At 37.6% G+C, this 19,948-nt stretch overlaps 1 protein-coding gene across 1 annotated transcript in view; it reads left to right on the top strand.

Moving 5' to 3' along the window:
- The first annotated feature begins 754 nt into the window (after nt 1-754).
- The window catches only part of SLC9A9 (solute carrier family 9 member A9), a 214,479-nt gene continuing 195,285 nt past the window's right edge, over nt 755-19,948 (top strand). Inside the window, exons 1-4 of the mRNA XM_054835998.1 lie at nt 755-1,085; nt 9,726-9,928; nt 13,047-13,124; nt 13,742-13,818. Coding sequence (XP_054691973.1) covers nt 911-1,085; nt 9,726-9,928; nt 13,047-13,124; nt 13,742-13,818 — 533 coding nt within the window. The 5' untranslated portion in view covers nt 755-910. The remainder of the gene's footprint in view (nt 1,086-9,725; nt 9,929-13,046; nt 13,125-13,741; nt 13,819-19,948) is intronic.

Here is a 19,948-nt window from a genome sequence, read left to right as displayed (position 1 = left end):
AAGCAGAATCTGGATTTTTTTCTGATGAAAATGAGAGTTTATTTGTAATCCTCCAGTATAATACATGTATTGCAGCCTTGGGCTCGGATGGAAAAACTTCTATGAGTATTAGCTATAAATAGTAAGATTATTTCTACTGTTTGTCTCGCTTAATTGAATAATGTAAATGAAAACATGCAAACAGCAGAAATGATGGAAAGTAAATTCCATTGCATTTTATTCAGTTTGATAGGGCTTCTTAAGTGCTTTTAATGCTAGGTAATTGGACCTTTGCTTTTACAGAGATCTCTCAGTCTTCCTGAAGGATCAATACAAGTTCAAGGCCTAAACTTTGAAATGCTTATTCATTGCTTTGTTTTCTTCTTCTGTCTTTGCACTGTAGTAAAGTGCCACCTTTATTCTGTGTCGCTTACATTTAAAAGTGGGAAATAGGAAAGATTTTTAAGCTTCCAAAATGTAGTGAAGGTTCCTACGCCATTCTTTTAATGTCAGTTTTTCCATCTTAAAATATCAAGACAAAATATGATTTTTAGGATAGAGATTATGCTGTAAAGGGCAGGAACAAACATGAACACAGACTAAATTTTACAACAAAATTTTAGAAACTGACAGAGCCTGAGCCTTGCAAGCGATTTGTGCATCTACAGCTGGAGCAAGCGCAGTCCAGCGATGCAACTGTGACATTAAAAATGAGACAGGGCAGCTTTAAGAGAGAAACAGGAAGCTGTAACTAGAATCCAGCTGAATTCTGAGCTGGGGCACTTTACCCTGAGGCTGCAAATGAAACAGATGTGCTTGCTGTGAATTTCTGTAGTATCTGGACTTTTTTGTACCAAAGGTGATAACACTTCCTTCCTGTGATTTTTTTTTTTTCTTCTATTTTGCACATATTTTTCATCAAGGGAATGAAATGGAGAAGTTGAAGAAATATGTATCAGTGAAAGATGAAGATCAGTTTTATCATCAGGGAGCCGTGGAGTTGCTAGTCTTTAACTTTCTGCTCATTCTTACAATATTAACAATTTGGTTGTTTAAAAACCATCGATTCCGCTTTCTGCATGAAACTGGAGGAGCTATGCTTTATGGTGAGTATAAATTCAAGTGCCAGCTTAACATGGGACTAGTTGCATGTTTATGATCAGGCACTTGAGATCAAGTGCTGACAACACTCAGAAAGTGTTCTGAATGAAATGTCATCAGCTCCATAACTGTACAGTAAAATAATAACATAACAGCATCTCTCATGAAGTAGCTAGAGGCTGTCATGTTAAGGGAGTAACTATCATGAGCTGGTTATCCTCATGATGTGCACATTCTGTTCCTGTATGGGCAGACAGCCACTGCATGACACTTTGGTAGTTAGTGAGTTTACTGTTTTCAAAAGAATGAAATCCCCTCAGTGAAAGAAATTATTTAATTTGCTTATTTTCCATGCTTGTTTTGTATAATATTCAAAGGTGTTAGACTAGGGAGCCTTGTGGATCCAGCCGTGCTGTCTGATAAACTTAAAATGATCTTGAGATTTTTCTTTCGGTTTTTCTCTGTGCCTTTGAAAAACAGACTATGAAGAATGCCTCTCAAATCTTCTCTGAATGCTGGCATTGTACTGCCATTTCAGTTTGCCTGTCTAGTTCTAATCTTTTATGAGGTTTTGCAAGACTGCGTATCACTTTCATGTAGAACTTCCTGCATTGTCCACTAATAAGAAGTGCTCACTAGTTTAATGGTATACACTTACATGTGTAATAATTTCTCTTGTAATTCTCTCTTACTATTGTTTCATTTTGAGGAAAGCGGGTGACTTCCATTTCTGTTACCATAAAACACATATAGGAGGGTAATATTGTCAAAACAGAAGGTATACATCAACAGCTCAGTCATGACATATCTGAATGCCAGCCTGTTCTGACTCAGGCTCATTCTATGCACATCACATACTCTGCCAGTGTAATACCCAAAACTGGTTTTGTTAAGGTTGCGTATTCTGAAGAATTTTTGTTTATCATGGCACACCGCATGCAAAAAACTCTATGGAGGTTCAGCTGCAAACCTGCAACAGAAAAGGCAACTGATCCCTACAATTTGAGATAAAAGCTTCTTTTGCTCTTTCTACATCAAGCATTTTAAGATGATCTCAGTTCCATAGGAGGACTGCAGCTGACAAGTGCAGTGTTCCTTATATCCCTTTCAAACTATTTCATTAGATAAATTAACTGTATGAAATTTCAAGAAGACAGGCTATTTCATCTTCTTGGCTCACTTACTATCTTCACAAGTGACTTGATACTTTGAAGGAAAGCAAATAAACAAGAAACTCTTGTATTTAGCCAGTCACTGAGCCCTAACACCTGGGGAGGAAGCCTGCGGGATCCCTTAATTCTCATCTGCCTTGTGTTTATTTTAAAGTTGTGAAAAAATATTTATTTGATAATATGCCCTTTTTCTGATCTTGAAATCTGTTGCACACAGAAAACATACTTCAACTGAATCAGTTCAGACTGAAATACGCATCACATGATACTTAGTTAAATGCAATGGTTTTCATTGTCAGACATCACTTAGATTGTCATTTAATGGTTTTATGGGGTACAAGCTACACAGCATCACTGACAATACATTTGCTTCTTGCATTTCTATTAACATGTCAAAAGGAAAACCATGAAACACTCTGCAATATATTATTATCAACTTGTCAATTAGGACAATGGTTTTCTAATTACATGGGTGACTCTTCTATAGTAGCTTCCTTTACACTACTGTGCTGTTTCCCGTGCGCAGATGACCACAGTTGTTGAAGATTTAGACAAGAACCTATCAAAATAGAAATGAAATATGGGGGAATACAACATTACACAAATAAATCGGTACTTAAGGAGTGTTTTATCTGTCTTTTGCTTCTGTTTTGCTGCCTGTCCAGAATATAATCTGCACATCATGAGGATAACCAGCTTGTGATATTCTTTTCCTCAGTTAAGAGATTAGTGCTCCAGCAGGACAGAGCTTTTGAATTATTAAAACATTCATGAACAAAGGACACATTCCTCATGATTGTAAATAAACCTTCTATTTAGTCTTGCATTATTTATGGCAAGCTTCAAACAGGAGGAAAAAAGCTTATTTATAGGATCCAAAAAGCTGATGATGTCCTTTTTATCCTTAGAAATTTTGGATATGAGTTTAGGTATCTTTAGCATTTGTGGAATAGCAATAATGAAAAGAAAGTGGAATTTCAGAGGTTGTGATAGAGGTGTCAGATCAACAGGCAGCAACTTCAGGAGAAAATCCTCATGGCACCAAGCACTGACAGTGAGCTAAATCCTGCTCTCACTTATTTTTTGCCTTCATTATCAGAACAATTCTGCTTTATATCTGTTTTGTACAAACCAAAAGTCTCTGCCCTGCAGTTTGCTTTACTCCAGCCCACTGAGCTATTTGCTAAATACATGAATAGCAGCACATGAAACCAATGATTTTGCTTCAAGTGATGGAAGAATATGGCCACTTATTTGCAGACTGCGTCTCACAGTATGGTAGATGGGTCTGTATTCCTTATCAAGACAGTGTGTCATTAGGGATATAGCCATGGAAAGGACGAAGAAAGTGAAATATGAAGAAGACCGAGGGGAAAAAAACCAACCACAGAAATACAAAAACAGGAAGAAGTTTTACAGTTACTGCAAAGTGCTGAACAGCCACAAATTGAACACTAGGAACAGCCTGATAGAAAGTTCTATTTAAAGTATAGAACAAATAAAAGGGTTGTTTTGGGCTTTTTTTTTTTCATAAGCTTTGCAGGAAAATGCAGTTTTAGGCTGAATAGTTCCAGCTAAAAAAAAAAAAAGCCAAAACACCATACTGGAAAACTGTCCATTTAGATACTTTAAAAACTAAGATGTGTTAATTTATATTTTTAATCAAAGCAATGGTTCAACACTAAATATACCTATATTTAAATTAAAAATCCTTCTGCAGCTGCAATGAAAAAAAATCCAATGCATTTAGTATAACCCAGAATTAATTCACAAGATTTAATTCAAGAAGAATTCAACATTATTTCACAAAAAAACTTGCATGTACATATATATATTTCAAGCCATTTAGCTTGAAATTATTTATACATTCATTTTGTTTGTTTTGACACCAAACTGAAAAAAAAAAACCAAAACAACCACTCACAAACAATGAAGAAGAATACAGACTTACCTGTTCATTCATTCATTCCTTTGTTTTCCAGTATCTAAGAGAACAAGTTTCTCTGCACACTATAGCTTGGTTTGACAAACAGATCCCAAATAGTAAACTCAGCTTCCTGATTTCTGTATATCAAGGTGGCAGGTGAATACGAAAGAATAACTTTGTGCCATCCAGAAAAGCAAGAGCATCCTTTCTATACATTATCAGCACAATTTTCTATACAACAACATAGTCAGAGTTAGCATGGTAGATTATCTACACAACCAGTAACAAAAACTGAATGCCACTTCTCTCAGGTAAGAGCAGGTGGCCTTTCTCTTAGCCCCAGACCCCAGAAGGTGGCCACTTAGTACTAGGCCAAATAAAAGACTTAAGTGCCTATTAGCCAGCTCCTGCAGGGTGCCAAATTCCCCCATATAATACAAAAGCCACGGCCCTCCACATTAGTGAAGGAATAACCCAGAGCTAGCACAACAGAAAACTGAGTGTAAGCATCTAAGCTTCTCACCCTCCCCAGAAGGTAGGCATCAGGGCTACATACAGGTGCCACCAGTCACCTCTGGTTAAGAGGCTAAAGCAGTCCTACAGGTAGGCAGCCAGAATTAAACTTTAACAAAAAAACTACCAGACAAACAAACACCACCACCTCACCAATATAATATGTGCCTTTGATCTGCTAGGTTAATTAGCAACTTTGGTTGAAATTGTTCTCAGCTTGAATCATTTTCACCCCTAGGCAATGTGCGATACCCATTAGGGTGGAGATGAAGGTAACTGAAGTTGTACCTGCCTTCAAAGTTGTGCTCTGTGGGACTAGTTGATTGGACTGGAAGGAAAACACAAAAAAGATGAATGATAGAACACAGTCATTGTAGCACTCGCAAGAAATGACTTTGTCTTGTCACAGTTAGAGATGCTTCCTGAAGTTTTGAGGGGATTGGAGGTCTACCACTCTTTTTTTTTTTTTCTTTGCTTCCCTCCAGTTGTTACAGCTCTTGGCAGGTGTGCCATGGGAAAGCTGACTCACAGTAGCCCTTCCTCAGCCTCTTCTGAAGATCCCATGCAACATGGCTGGAAGTGAGGCACATACCAGAGTTCTTGCTTCAACATTGGTGGAGGTGTCTAATGATTAGGCAATATGATTCTTATGCCTCCTAAAGCCATTATGCCTCTTCTGTGGAATAATTGTAGTTCCCTTCTGAATGTGGAGTGTTCTGAGTTCCTCTAATTCTCAAAGGCAGCAATGGAGGTAGCAAGTCCCCAAAAGAGGAATCTCTAGCCCTTTATAAAATAACAAAGAGTACTTCTTTGTCTTCCTGACTACAACATTCATAATGAAGAGAGATTGTCAGGATGGGAAAAGCATGATCAAGGCAGAAACTGACATTTTTGTAGTGGGCAGATGAAGAGAGGAATAGCATTCTTGAGGCAAACAAAGAAATTTGGAAGAAATTCTAAAATATTTTGGAAAATCAAGTAATGGCTAAAGCTGCATCCCTGAGTGTCATTATTAAGGAAGACATTTAATAGCTGACTAGATAAAATCCTGGCGAAACGACAGTCCTGTTTAGCTCAGAAGTTTGGCATGAGTGACTTAAGAAATCCCTTCCAATGCTCTCATCAATGATTAAGGATTTTATCCTGCTTCCACTGAAGAAGTTGGAAAACCTGCATTGCCTTCAGTTGAAACATAACTGAGCTCTAGTTAGAGTGAGATTTTGCTGCAAGATCTTACTTCAAAGGATAAGTGAGACTTAAAGAAATCCGTAACATTAGTTACACTCTTTTCTGTTTCAATCCTGTATTTAAATAAATGCACTTAAAGCATGAATTAAATAAAGCCTTGGTACTAGTTTTGAAGGAAAATGTCTTAAATAAAGGGAAGCTGAAATGAAAACATTTCTAATTGGATTTGGACTCCTAGAATACAAGATAGGTACTCTACTTTGTGCTCGTACGCTCGAGTTTAGCCTTGCATAAGAGTCTGCATTTACAACTACCTACATCCTTAACTGATGTAATACTATCTGAAACTTTTTTATTCAGGCTAACAAGTACCTTACTATTATACCTACTTGTGATGTCAGGTAACAGATGCAGCATCATTCCTGACTCATCTTCAGGGAGTTTTAACTCTCATATTCCTAGACTTAGATGGTAAAGCCAGGCTTTCTGTGTGTGTCACTACGAAATCAGAACTGTTTGTAGAAGGTAATTTTTACATACCATACTTTGTGGAAAAAAAAAAAAGTTTAGTTTATCTGCCACAAAACACTGATTACAAGGAAATTAGAAATTATTAGTCTTTTTTCATAGTAGATACATCCAAATGACATTTCTTTTTTTTTTTTTTTAAATGAACTATAAAGAATCTTTCAGAAGATACATTACAAAAGCATGATTTCAGTTTGGAAGGGGGAGTAGTGGAAAGGAGAGTACATTATAAACCTATTTAAAAATCACTTATTTCTATTAGAATATGATCTAGGCTCCTGAATTCTCTCGTGAAAGAAATGTTACATAATGATTTAAAGCAGAAAGTGCATTCCATAAATGATACACCTACTAAAATATTAAATACACTCATCCCAGATTTTTAATTCTCTGGGGGTTTTATATAGGGTCTTTGGAACATTAATTATGACTGAAGGAAGAATACAATCCCATCACTTATATTGACTCTTGCAATATAATGTAGTGATAGCAATTGTCTTTTTCTGAACCTTCCCTAGAGCATTTGAGAATATTCTGAATCAACCCATCATTATGGATCCTGTCCACATTTTGTTCAAATGTAATACATCATAGAATTTCCTTGAGACCTCAAAGCTCTGAGAATATCGATGGTTAGAATCTTCTTTAATGTAATTTCTCCAGTATGTGCATGCTGTTGGATACTCAGAATTTCCTTGTTCTTTCATTACCATTTCATTAATTGTGTGGCTCTGTACATTGCCCAGATCAGGGTTCCATCAGAATATAAAATCTAAAGCTGGTAGAAGAAAACTCAAAAGGCAAACCTGAATTCCAGTTGTAAATCTCAGTCAGTGTTGATCTTTATTTTTCTACAGCTACTGTGATCATATTTTTTAAATATTCCTTTTCTGAAAATGGATTTATTTATACTCAAGAGCTATCTTGCAAAACTAGGATCTATAATACTTGCATTTGTTTCCATTTCAGAAAATTCCTACAGAGGCAGTTTGACACTACAGCTGAAGATTACATATCTTCTCAGAATATAGAATAATAGTCCTCTACTCCTAGGCTAAACTTGACACTACAGATTGAAATAATTTGCCCTTGAACAATCCAATGCAATTGCATTACTATAATTGAGAACATTTGTTTTCATTTTTAAAACTATCAGACAGAATTTAGTTAAAATATATGCTATATTAGCCAATATAACACACATACCAGGGATGTCAGAATGTTGTAGGACACAGAAGTCCACTTGGCTGTACAATAGAGATGGTAAAGGCAATGTCAGCCGGTCTCTGCTGATCTCCCTTGAGCAGTTCCATGTTGCCATTCTGAAAGTTATTACGTATACAAGCCACGTAAACAGTTGAACTTCAAAGGCTAAAAAGTAAATCAAAAGAACTCCAAATAGTAGGATTTAAACTCTTATTTTTAAAACCACTCCCATGTTTTTAGCTCTTCATTCATAATTTTTGAACTCTCAGTTAAAAATAGTACTATTTCCTTAAAGTCTTGTCTTCTATAAGCAGCAAGAACACTGTTACTTGTACCAGTAAGCATGATGCTCATGAGGCTATAGTTTAAAACATTGCATGGTAGGAACAAAAATGGTAAAGAAAAAACTAGAACTTTTTTATTCCAGAGAATGAGAAGGAAACATCAAGTCTTGTCCAAACATTAAATGAAGTTGAATTTTTCATGTATTTGAAATTGAATTTGAAAATGAAATATGTGGTTCTTCTAGAGGAAATCTAATAAAAATAAGATGAAAACCCTGACTGTTTTAACTAATTAATGGTTTCCTGGGCCTGACTCATGATTTTGGACATCTGGAGCTGACCACTGTAGAAGTCACATTTCATAGTAGCACATGCAGTGCTTCCTTCCCTTTTCCCATATGTGCTTCCCCTAAAATTTTGAGGAATTGTGTCTTTTACTACAGTTAGATTTATTATCTGATTTATTGAACAAATGCTGTGTAACTTAAGAAAACGGCCTTGGGATTTTCTACTGCTTATCTAAATCCTCTATCATTAAAAGAAGCCAAACATTCCAAACAATAGATACAAAACAAGCAAAAATGTACATGCCTACTGAACAAGCAATACAGCTGTTACTCTGTTGTGGTATCAGTCCAGGAAGCGACAAACTTGTGTTACAGGTGTGCTAGAAATCTGCACTTCAGAGAGTCTCTGTTACGGGACAATGTGACAATAAGGAAGATATCCTATTTATCTCTCTAAGCATTTATGATCACTTTTATCACCATGGCATCTGATTACTGGATAAAACTTAAACTTGAACATCATATTTTTCAGATGTTTATCGGCTATTTCTTATAATTTAATTTCTTTCTTATCTTTCATTAGTAAGTATATCTGTTTAGATGTCTTCCATCAATATTTAATCTGAATATACTTAGCATTTTATGAATGTGTTCATAATTAGTAACTGTAAAACTGTTCATCATATAGATGGGACTTAAAGCACAGAGGACATAAAAGAAGCATGGAAATTAAATTTTAAAACAAATCCAAGTCTCTGAGGGTGGAAATAATCTCCAGTAATGCTATCTAGCTAAATATTAGTCATCCCTCCTGAAGTAATCATGCAAGCTCCCACTAGACCCAACAGAAAGCAGCGTACCTTCCAGAGGACAATTGCAGAAGTACATTTTCCTCTGTAAACTGTAAAGGGAGCCAAAATGTCTGTCTCAGATAAGAGCCCTAAATTGTAGATAATCAAATCAATTAATCCCAGTCTTAATCTTCCTTTCCTTTTTCCTGCTTTTATTTTCCACATGTTTATGCAGTCTCAAAAACACACTCAGTCTTCTACAGAGAGCAGAATGTGCCTCAGGATACTGTATCAGAGTTTTGCCCCACGAATGAAGTGTGTAAAATCATTAAAAGCACAGCTGATTTTAATGTGCTCAGTACATTAGTTATGCAGGCACCGCCCTTCTCTAAATACCTATTGAAAATGCAGTGGTTGAGCAACTCAGTTAATAACTATATAAGAGTGATTCCAGCAACTGGATCACAAAAATAGGAGTACAACTGAGCATATGTCAAACCAACATTTGCATTCTAATGAAATGACCATTTTGGAAGAATATTTTATGGTCATCCATGAAGCATGAAGTGTTCAGTGAGGTGTACCTCTGTGAAGGTGAAAACACTGAGAAGGTGGTGTCCTAGCTTTAATAGAGTTCATTTTTCTCCAAATCAGTAATTGTGTAGCATCAGATACTTACAAGCACCTGAATCTCTTTGGCTTTGTTTCTTTGTTTTGTTTTGTTTTGTTTTTTTCTTTTTACTCCCCAGGCCTTGTAATGGGATTAATTATACGATATGCAACAAAAGCATCAGATGTTGAAAGTGGAACTGTTTATGATTGTGAAAAGCTGAAATCTGGGCCATCCACTCTACTTATTAATATAACTAATCAGGTCTATGAATATCAATACAAAAGAGAGATCAGCCACCACAATGTCAATGGTCACCAGGGCAATGTAATGCTTCAAAAGGTAAAAACTATCTTATTTTTGTTCTAAACTGTGTAAGATATTTCTTTTCTTTACACCCTTGCCAGAGGAAAACAAGTTTCAAGCTAAAATGTGACACAGAGAGAGAAGAGGCTATTCTGAATTTAGGGTGAGAAGAGTAAGTGAGGAAGGAGAACAGGAAAGGCAAGAAGGTGTGGTAGAAACCTGGCCATCATTTAGCATACAACTGGCTGTGTGCTTGCAGAATAGTTGCCTGAACTCTTCCAGATGACAGTCCCACCTCCTGCAGACATGGAGTTCACTTGCAGGCAAAGCTGTTGTCTTGGATTCATCACCACCAAAACTTTATAAACCCCACTGATATCTTTATTTGTCCTCTGTCCTAAAAGTGACTTGCTCTGGCAGCATAACGCAAGGGAGGTTTACCTCCTGTATACAGCAGAGGTAACTACAAACTCTAAACATTTTACAATATATAAACTTGTAAATATGTAAACTTCCATAGATAAGTGGGGTTTTTTTATAATGCTTAAATACATTACAACATTCTCATATATTCATTCACTACTGCAGTAGTCCTCAGCAGGGATTTCACTGGCTGTCTCCAAGCTTGGGGAGACAGCGTTGTGCAATTCAGGCTGGATGCAGAAAGAGAAGTGTGAGAGGAAGTTTACAGAGTCTTTTACAATGTCATGGCCTTTTCTGTTTTCCAGTATATAATGTTAAAATATTTTACTTAGTATATTCCTTTTCCCATCCTTGCAATATTTACTTCTTGTAATGTTCACTGTCTTAAAAAATGACAGCAATTTAAAGAACTCATGAGTGCAGAGGGACTTTTTAAAACCTGGATTTTATGCTCAAAGATATCACATACTCATATGAAACTTATAAGCCCTTACCAGTGTTTTTTTACAATATTACAATGTATTATTTTGCTTTTTTCCAAGTATTATTGTTTATCTAGCACAATAATACATGCTCCTGTGTATTATAGTGGTTATCATTATAAAAACTTTTAAGTTATGCTTAGAAGGTACACTAGGGAATTCTGCAGAATTAGGATTTAACCATCTGCTCCAATTCCTTGTTGATGCAGCACCATTGTGTGCCTGTCTCATTACTGCCAGACTTTTGCCATTCTCAGAGATATCTAAACTGTCAAGGACTATCAGAGCTGTGGTGGGTGGAGACAGGAAAATACTGTGGCAGTCAGACTAGTCAGATTTTGATGAATCTTCATCCTTTTTCCTAGTAGTTGGTTGCAAGAGGTTTGTCTTAGTCAAAATGTGTGTTTAGTTTCCAAGGCATATGTACTAATCCTTTACATTTGAACATCATCTTCAAACCTGGTATACTGAAGCGGATTTGTGTTATGAGAAAGGAGGAGCACTAACTGGCACAGAAGTCTCTGTTGCCCTCACAGGGGATTTCCCAATCTTCTTTCCACAGTGTCACTTTGCTGAAAGATTCTTAGAAGTCTCAGCTGTGAATTGTGGATTTCTCTATATTACTGGAGAGGCCTCAGCCTGCCTGGATTTTCACTCCTTTTTCCTTTAAAATTATCTGACCAATGCCCTCCTAAAAATAAAATAAATAAAAAAGGAAAGAGGGAGGAATTCAACAGTATTTAGGAGACATTAACAATGCCTGGCAGCCTTCCTGACTGGCAAAAGCACTAATGTGAAAAACAGAAAACGTGATCACACCATGCTCTGGTTTTTGTACAACTGTAATTCCCTTTTGACCTCAGTATAAGAGTTGACTAAATGCATGTATCAGAAAGAATAGACTGTGCCATGACTAACAAATGCATATCCTTTAGAACACAGTTTTGAATAATAAAACATGCAGTCGGGATTTCTGATGCCTATGGAAAAAATATTTTAACTATTTGCTGAATTAATTCCAAAATTAACATTTGAGGCTGTTAGTTCATAAGTGAAGAAAATCGTTTTTCTATCATGTTTTCAATGAAGTTACTAGCATTGCTAAAGTTGCTGGCACATTACTTGCCAGCTAGATTTTTTCAACTTCATAATTCAAACCAGAATGGAAAAAAGGCTGAGCTCTCACTTCCTGTTTATCAAATCAAACTATATGTTAGTAAGAAGACAGAAGTAATTTTGCAGGCAGGTCTTTCTCTTTTGAAGCTAAATAATTCATCTAGAATACTGTAGCCTTAAAATATCACTTTATCTGAACAAAGGAGCTGCAAGCCTTTGCGTTAATTACATCCTGTCTCTTTTAAAAGTACTGGTATAATACAGCCTGCTGACAGAATTTTAAACAGTGCACAGGCTTATTAAAATATTTTTTTCTCCAGCAATGCTGTGGTTTTAAACAGGGTGCTATTTTAGTGAAAGCTACTTGTAGTTAATTGCAGTGACTGAACATTGTCCTTAGCCTCTCTCTCTCTGTGCCTGAAGTTGAAGGCAAATATGAACAGTGTACCGACAACAGCTGGAATAAGAACTTTTTGCCTTGCCTAACATCATCTTCATTCTAGCATTGCTTTAAAATTTTTAATGAGTATTTTATAAACTCTTTTTGGCAGTTGTAGAAACAAAAATGTATGTTTCAGATGAGCAGGGCTGACATTACACAGGGATTCGAGTGTAACAAACTGCGTAACAGAGGACAAAGTGATGTCTGCTGCCATACCTAAATAGATATGCTTCAAAGGAAACATTACATTCGTTTTGGTGGTGTATGCCTTTTCTTTTATTGCCATTCTGTACAAGGGGAATTGAGGCACGGCACTGATGATGGATCTTTCCTGAAACTGAATAGGAAGTCCATGTCTGAACCAGGAATTAAGTCATGGGACTGTCAGGTTGGATGTCTGGTAGTGCAAGTACTACCACAGGTAACACTGCTTGTATGTGTTCCCTGTGAAATAGTGCATGGCTGCTTTCCTTCTTTAAGGACTACTTCTCAAATAGCATTCTACAAATATAGGCAGTAAGGAACTACATATTAATCCTTGTAAGAAAACAGCTCAGAATAACCTTCTGGCCTGCAGACATTAAAGCTGATCCTGAGATTAATCCTGATAAAAAGTTACAATTAAAACCTACCCTATCAAATTAAATGCTACTTTATTTGTCCTTACATTCTCTTTTGTCCTTTCTGGTAGATGACATTTGATCCTTCCATCTTCTTCAATATTTTGCTGCCACCCATTATATTTCATGCTGGATATAGTTTAAAGAAGGTATGTGTCTCTTTCTTACATTACAAAAGTGGCTGAATGTGGTCGCTGCTTTGTAGATCCAACAGGCCCAGGACAGAGAAAACAATCAGTTGACAATTATATTGCATGGGAAGAACTGGACAGGAATGGAAGAAAATGAAAGATGCATGGACCTTATTCTGCTCCCTTTCTGCATCTCTGCAAAGATTTGATTATGCAGTTTATAACACTTGGGCATTCCTGTTTTCAGAAGAGACCACTCCGAATCTGGTGACACTGCATGTAGGCAGCAGCCTGTTTGTGGTTTATATACCGCGTGGTCAGGGCTTTGTTTGTTCAAAGGATGGGGTTATGATACTGTTTGCATCAGATACTTTCAATGTGAACTTCTGTTATGATCCTGAAGCATTTGGCCAGATACATAAAAGAGGGAATTTCAATGGCATTCCACCAGGCAAAAAATTAATCATCTTAAATTGTATTTTCCAAAATAACTGATGTAGCCTATATTGTTTCATCTTATATTTGAGATATGGTTTGTAACAAATGGCATTTCTAGATGCAGTGTTTCAGCTTGGTCTGAATGCTTTTTTATTGACTGTATTACAAAGGACTTTTTTTCAAACTTTCCTCCCCAGAGACATTTTTTTCGTAACTTAGGATCCATTTTAACCTATGCCTTTTTGGGAACTGCCGTCTCCTGCATTGTCATAGGGTAAGTGAACACCTTCTGCTATTATTGCTGAAGTCACTAGTAGTGCTCGGTATTTCTTTGAATTAAAAACTGAAACGTAAAAAGCATTGCAGACCCTGCATGGTCAATATACTTCACAACTTGTGTAACAGATAAAGTAATACCTTATCAGGGAATGCTGAGATGGAAAAGGCAAAACTCTTGGATATTATGAACTGTCTGGGGTATTCAGGACGTTGTGTCCTTCATTTCTGGTCTGTGACTGATGTAAGCATGAACTGCTTTCTACAACCCTGTAGCTTTAACCATCTCTCCTGAGAAATAGAACCATTTTCTCGGTTGTAATTCCATGCTTCTAATCAGAATTGCTTCTAGAGGAAAGCAGATCTCTAACAGAAAAGGAGGGACTTTAAATCTCAAAAGGGGGAGGAACAGATGCCTAGTGGCATATATGTAAAATAACTGGAGTAATTTCAAAGGCTAAGTGAAACTTTTTAGTTGAAAATTACATGAAAAGCCTCAGTCTGGAACTATGTGTGAATTTAGCCTGGACATGACTAAATGGCTTTTGCAAAAAAGAGGAAGGGAAAAAAGCAGAGGGGCAAAAAGTCCTGGTTTATTTCCATACCTCCTTAGTGAAAAGTTTCTAATTTTGTTTCAAAATTTGCCTAATTAAAGGAAAGATTTGCTAGTCAGAAATGGATTATATATTTCCAGGTTGGCATGATGTGAAACTTTTGTTTGTCTTTTTGGTTAGCTCAATCAAAATTAAACAAACCATTTAAAAATCCTTTTGGATCTTAAAAGTGCATGTGTTTCACAATATTTATGAATACCACACAGACACTTCAGCTCTCATGTGCTGGGAAAATTCCTGAAGCAGGTGAAAACAAATGACCAGAGTTGGATTCTGCAGTGAGTGGGTATCTGTGCCTGCACAGATACTTAACTGAGAAAAGCAATGAACTGTTCACAGTTTAACCTTAACATCATTAAACATCCCATCTAGCATTTCTGTGCTAGGAGTGGTGCAGAGACAGCTGAGCTACCTGAGTCTGTATGGTCTGTGGAGGTGATGGAGCAGTGCTGCATGTAAGTGAGTAAGTCTCACTGAGAGGCCTTGGTCTTGCTGGGATTGTGCAGAGTCAAAATGGGGAAAAGTCACAGAACTTTCTGGTGTTCAAGTTTTAGACTAGGAAGCACACAGCATCTTGTAGGACTTACTTGAGGTCCTGGGCTGTAGAACTCTGAAATGTACCGTTTAGATCTCTGCATGATAGGGAAAAATTTATGAAAACACTTCAGGTTTTGTAAGAGTGCTTGAATTTAAAACTGGTCAATATTCTGTAGCTATGAACAGCACTTTCAAATTATAGAAGCAATTAATTTTTTATTTCTGTCTTTTCCCTTTCTTTTTAATGGACCTTTAAGTAAAGATGTATGTGCTGCATCAAGGTGTAAACTCCTTGCTGGCATTATTAGGAGATGGAACTTTCTCCTTTAATGTCATTTTGATAAAAGTAAAATGCATAAATGACCTATAACTTAGAGTTCAATTCTTTTAAAACTATTCTTTTATGAGTATGTCACTGTATCTATCTTGACACCCTAGATTCCTAATAATCAAGTAGCTTAGTAAGCATAATGTACCTGAGGCTCTGTGGCTATTAAATGTTCTGCAAGCTATGGTCACTCCAAACGTCAGGAAATTTTAGACTCCACAATGAAAAGCAACATTCAAAGTATGATCACCTTCTGTGCTGAAATACAAAGGAGTGTAAGCTCTCTGTGTGGCTGTTTCCCCTTCACATCAGAAAAACTGCTGAACATCTATGGGCTAAGGAGAAAGGATACCTTCAATTTCAGACACAAACTGTAGCTCCAGACACAAACTGTAGCTCCAGGACACAGTGTGCCATGTGTCTCACTTATTGGAGGGGAAAAGCTTAATCTTGCTTTTCTTCCTGAAGTTTTGCTTTCCTTGAGAAATGGCACCTCATCCTCTTGCCTCTCCTATTGCTTGTTCTCCTTTGGAGAAGGATGTGAGGCAGAATGCTCTGGGTCTTGGTGATCCTTCTTTTCTAATGGGAACAGGCATAGAGTTTTAGACACAGAATATACAGGATTCCACAAAAATGACATAATTAAACAATCAGAACAATTTTCTGCCTGGCTGGTTGATGTCCCTACATTTAAACCTCTCTATTCATTTCTTTGTGAGGCCTACAGCTTGCAATAGAGCTCCAAAAGCACTTATCCACGTGAAAGGCAAATATCAGTATGACAGCATTGTCACTTGGGGGGGTCAATGCCTGCTCATAGATCCATGAAGATCACAGCTTGGACAGCTACACCACTCATATTTCTCCCCCATCTTTATTTGCAGTAATATACACCTCCGTATGACCCTAGCTCTTGCAGCTGCTTCTTTTCATACTTATTTATATGGCAAATAACACCCCTAAGGTTGGAATTGTAAAGTCAGTAAAAAATCTACATCCTGATAACAGTTTGAGCTGAATGCTAGCACATCACTGAGGTAAGAGTGGTTCTGGATCTCATTAGGACTCTTCCTGTGCTTCATCTCACTTGCTTTAGCCATAGAATATTTCTGTCCTGTGAACCAATTGCCAATAGCTCTGTGAGACTGCAGAAAAGCAGCAGAGCTGTCCAGCCCAGTGATGCTCTTAAAAGTGCATTTGGTTTATGAGCTCTGACATGTGTCATTGCCCTTTGTAAATGGAAAATGCCAAGGCAGCTTTGATAAGCTTGTTAAAAGAAACATAATATATTGAGTTTAGCCTAAACTCCAAAAACTGTCATTCCTGTATGCATGTTACTTTATCTAAAACAGAATAAATGCAGGTAGAATCTACTACAGAAAGTTCCTACTAGCAATTCAAAGTTGAAGCCCATTGTGAGGGATAAAGATCCAAAGGAAACCCTGAGGTAGAGGAGTAAGCACTGAGCAGGACTGGGCCTTGTACTGTGTTCCACACAAACCCACAACCCCCACTGAAATCATTGCACAGAAGGCAGTAATATATTCAGAATAGGGCTTATACGAATGTGAAGCATGTTCACATAATGTACACATCAGGATAACAGTGAGATAATGAGTGCATGAAGAAGAAAGATGGTCTAAAAACTTTACTAAAGGGAACTAAAAGTAAGTCCTAAAAGCAAAAACAGTCCAAAGAGAGAAGGGATGAAGAGCTATAGTTGTTAGAAAAGAAAGGACAGAACCCTGAGGTACTTCTACATTGCATTGCTGTAGACAAATATTTTGTGCATAGGTATCATTAAACTTGTGCTCACTTTTTATTATACATGCACAACACATATACACGTACAGTACATGGATATACGTAGGCTTAGACTCTGTATCTGCAGCCTCTTATTGGGACTGTGCTCTTCCTGCCTGAGTTACTAAGCACCCCATTGTGAACTCCTCCTGTGGGGCTTGCTGTAGTGACAGGGTACAGCCTGTAACAAAGAAGGACCAGACCTCTCTTTGTAAACCAGAAACAGCTGGGAAATAACATTAATAAAGAACAGGAACATAATCTGAATTGTTGCAAACTCTTAGAGTGCTAAAAAGTTGCCATGGAACACACTGATACAATGGTGCCTGTCTCCTCTTTGTAAATCTTTGCTTTTGTGTGAAATGCTGTCTCCTGGCATCAAAAAAGAGGGACTGTGTGGAATTTGAGTGAAAAGGCTATAATCAGATATTCCCACTGAGGGCAGGGGAAGGAGGGGTAAGAGGGATTGGGGTTTTTTTTAAGTGAAGGCAGTGCTGAAACAGAATTGCTTTCAACTAAATACTGCTCTAAGGAATGCCTGCCCATGTTAGCTGTAATACTGTCCTCAGCCGCTCAACACACATGCAAGTTACAGTAATTCCCAAGCTCTTCCAGCTAGGCCAAATTGCGCCCTTTGCACCAAGACTGACTAGCAAGGATCCATACAGAGAGATCACATGAGGGAAAGGAGAAATTCCCCCACTCCAAGCCATATTGACTAAGTTGTCCCCTTCATGGTGAACAAAGTCTGCTGACTCTGGGTTTGCATGATAAAAGATCATGTAAGATCCACTCTCTCAACAGATCTTTTCTCTGCCAGTGGTTCCAGCTTCCCATCTCCTGAAGAATAGTGTGGAATGATCAGTGAGACAGCTCTTTACCGTTAAGAAAAATCACAAGGGTTAAGTGTCTCCGAGACCTTCTCTGATACAGGTGGGCAGTCTCTTGCTGTAGCAGACTACCTGAGTTTCACAGACTCAGAGAATAATTTAGGTTGGAAGCAATGTCTGGATGTCTGCAGTCCAACCTCCTAATAAATGCATGACTGGCTTCAAATTTAAATCCACTTCCTTATGGCTCTGTCCAGCTGAGTTTTGAATATCTCCATGAATGCAAGTTCCACTGGCTGGCTGGGAAACCTGTTCCAGTCTTAACTGCCCTCACCATAAAGATTGTTTTTCTGTATATCCAATTGGAATTTCCCTTGCTTTACTCTGTAACTGTTGCCTCCCATCCTTTCACTACGCATCCCTCAGAAGGTTGCTCCATCTCCTCTACAACCACCTCTTAGTTGAAGACAGCCGTTAACTCCCCTCCTAGCTACAAGAGAAAGCCAAGCTGCTTTTCTCCAGTGTGAAATAACTCAGCCCTTTGTTTCTTCTCACACATCATGCCTATCAGACCCCTAACTATCTTGGTAGTTCTCTGCTGGACTGTCTCCTATCAGTCTTTTTTGTACTGGGGATCCAAAACTGGACACATTATTCCAGATGCCACCTCACAAGTGCCAAGAAGAAGAGACTAATCACTTCTCTTGACTTACTACCCTTCCATGAACACAACCTGGTTTGCAGTTAGCCTTCACAGCTGCAATTATGAAGTCCACTTCTGACTCATGCTCAGCTTGATATCCCCCAAGACTCCAGGGGTTTTCTGCACATAGCTACCTAGCCAGTCATGCTCCTGCATGACTGCTGCACAGGCTTATTCCATTTTTCCAATATGTATCTGGATATTAGTTGTATATTGATGACTGACTGTAAGTTGAAGCAGCACTGAGCTGATGCTGCTCAGCGAGCCCATGAAAACTGGGCTGTGGAAAAATTAAACAAATGTCTGCTCCTGCTTGCTTTTTTTTTTTTTTAATCTTTTAGGAAGAAGCAGGGAGAAGGGCCTCACTTTAGCGTCTACAAGGAATAGTGTTCTCTTCCCTTAGGTTTTATTTTTAACAAAATCTGCCATCTGATGGGATGCATCTTCCAGAATTGATTCCTGTGATAGATATTTTCAATTTTGATAATGGATGACTGCTCAAGTATTTGGAAAAATCTTGGCATAATGGTAACAACCTATCAAAGCAACATATGAAGTACTGAGTGGCAGGGGGAGTGGAAAGATTTGCATTTTTTTCCCCCATTTGAAACCATCTTGACTTCTTAGATCAGCATTCTCAGTGCCAGACAGGGCCAAGATGCCTGTGCACAGGAGCACTGACTTCATAAAATTGGCCTTATCTGTGACTTTTGATTCGGTTTCACTTGGGTTCTCTCAAATTGCAATGCCAAAACCACATTTTAGATATTCAGAATGCAGCATGTTTGCAGTCACTAACTCATATTTTTCCAGCCTGCCTAGTATGTTTGGCAAGGCCTGATTTTTCTGGAATTTAAAGTTCTCTGAGTGTGCAACTCAAATAGCAAACGTATTTGCAGATATCTTAGGCCAAGTTTGATCCAACTTTGTGGCTGCAGTGAGAATTTTGCTTGAATAAAGCTGAATAAAAAATAGGGTTTGGATCAGAAGAAAGCAGAGTAATTGTAGTTTCAAGACGGTGAAGTTATGAAATACAAACAGCTGATAATACTGGTGTTAGGAAGAGTCATTCCAAGATCATCACTGTTATAAGGGGAAAGGTGTAGGTGTTTATATTAGCTACTCCGTTTGCATAGCTTTCTTTGGCTGGAGAGGTAGCACTTCCCATATTCCAGCTAGAGCCAAAGTTGGTTATTTTGACCTGATTCATTCCAGTACAAGTCTGTTAGGGCATGGATGCTTGCTTTAGAATAAGCCTATCAGGTTGTTTCACAGTAATCAGTGCCTAAAAGTAAACTTCTAATTTAAAAAAA

This window comes from Grus americana, chromosome 9, assembly GCF_028858705.1.
Source record: "Grus americana isolate bGruAme1 chromosome 9, bGruAme1.mat, whole genome shotgun sequence".
NCBI classification, from domain to species: Eukaryota; Metazoa; Chordata; class Aves; order Gruiformes; family Gruidae; genus Grus; species Grus americana.
The sequence above is the reverse complement of the archived record's forward strand: the minus strand, read 5'-3'. Positions and strand labels throughout refer to the sequence as shown.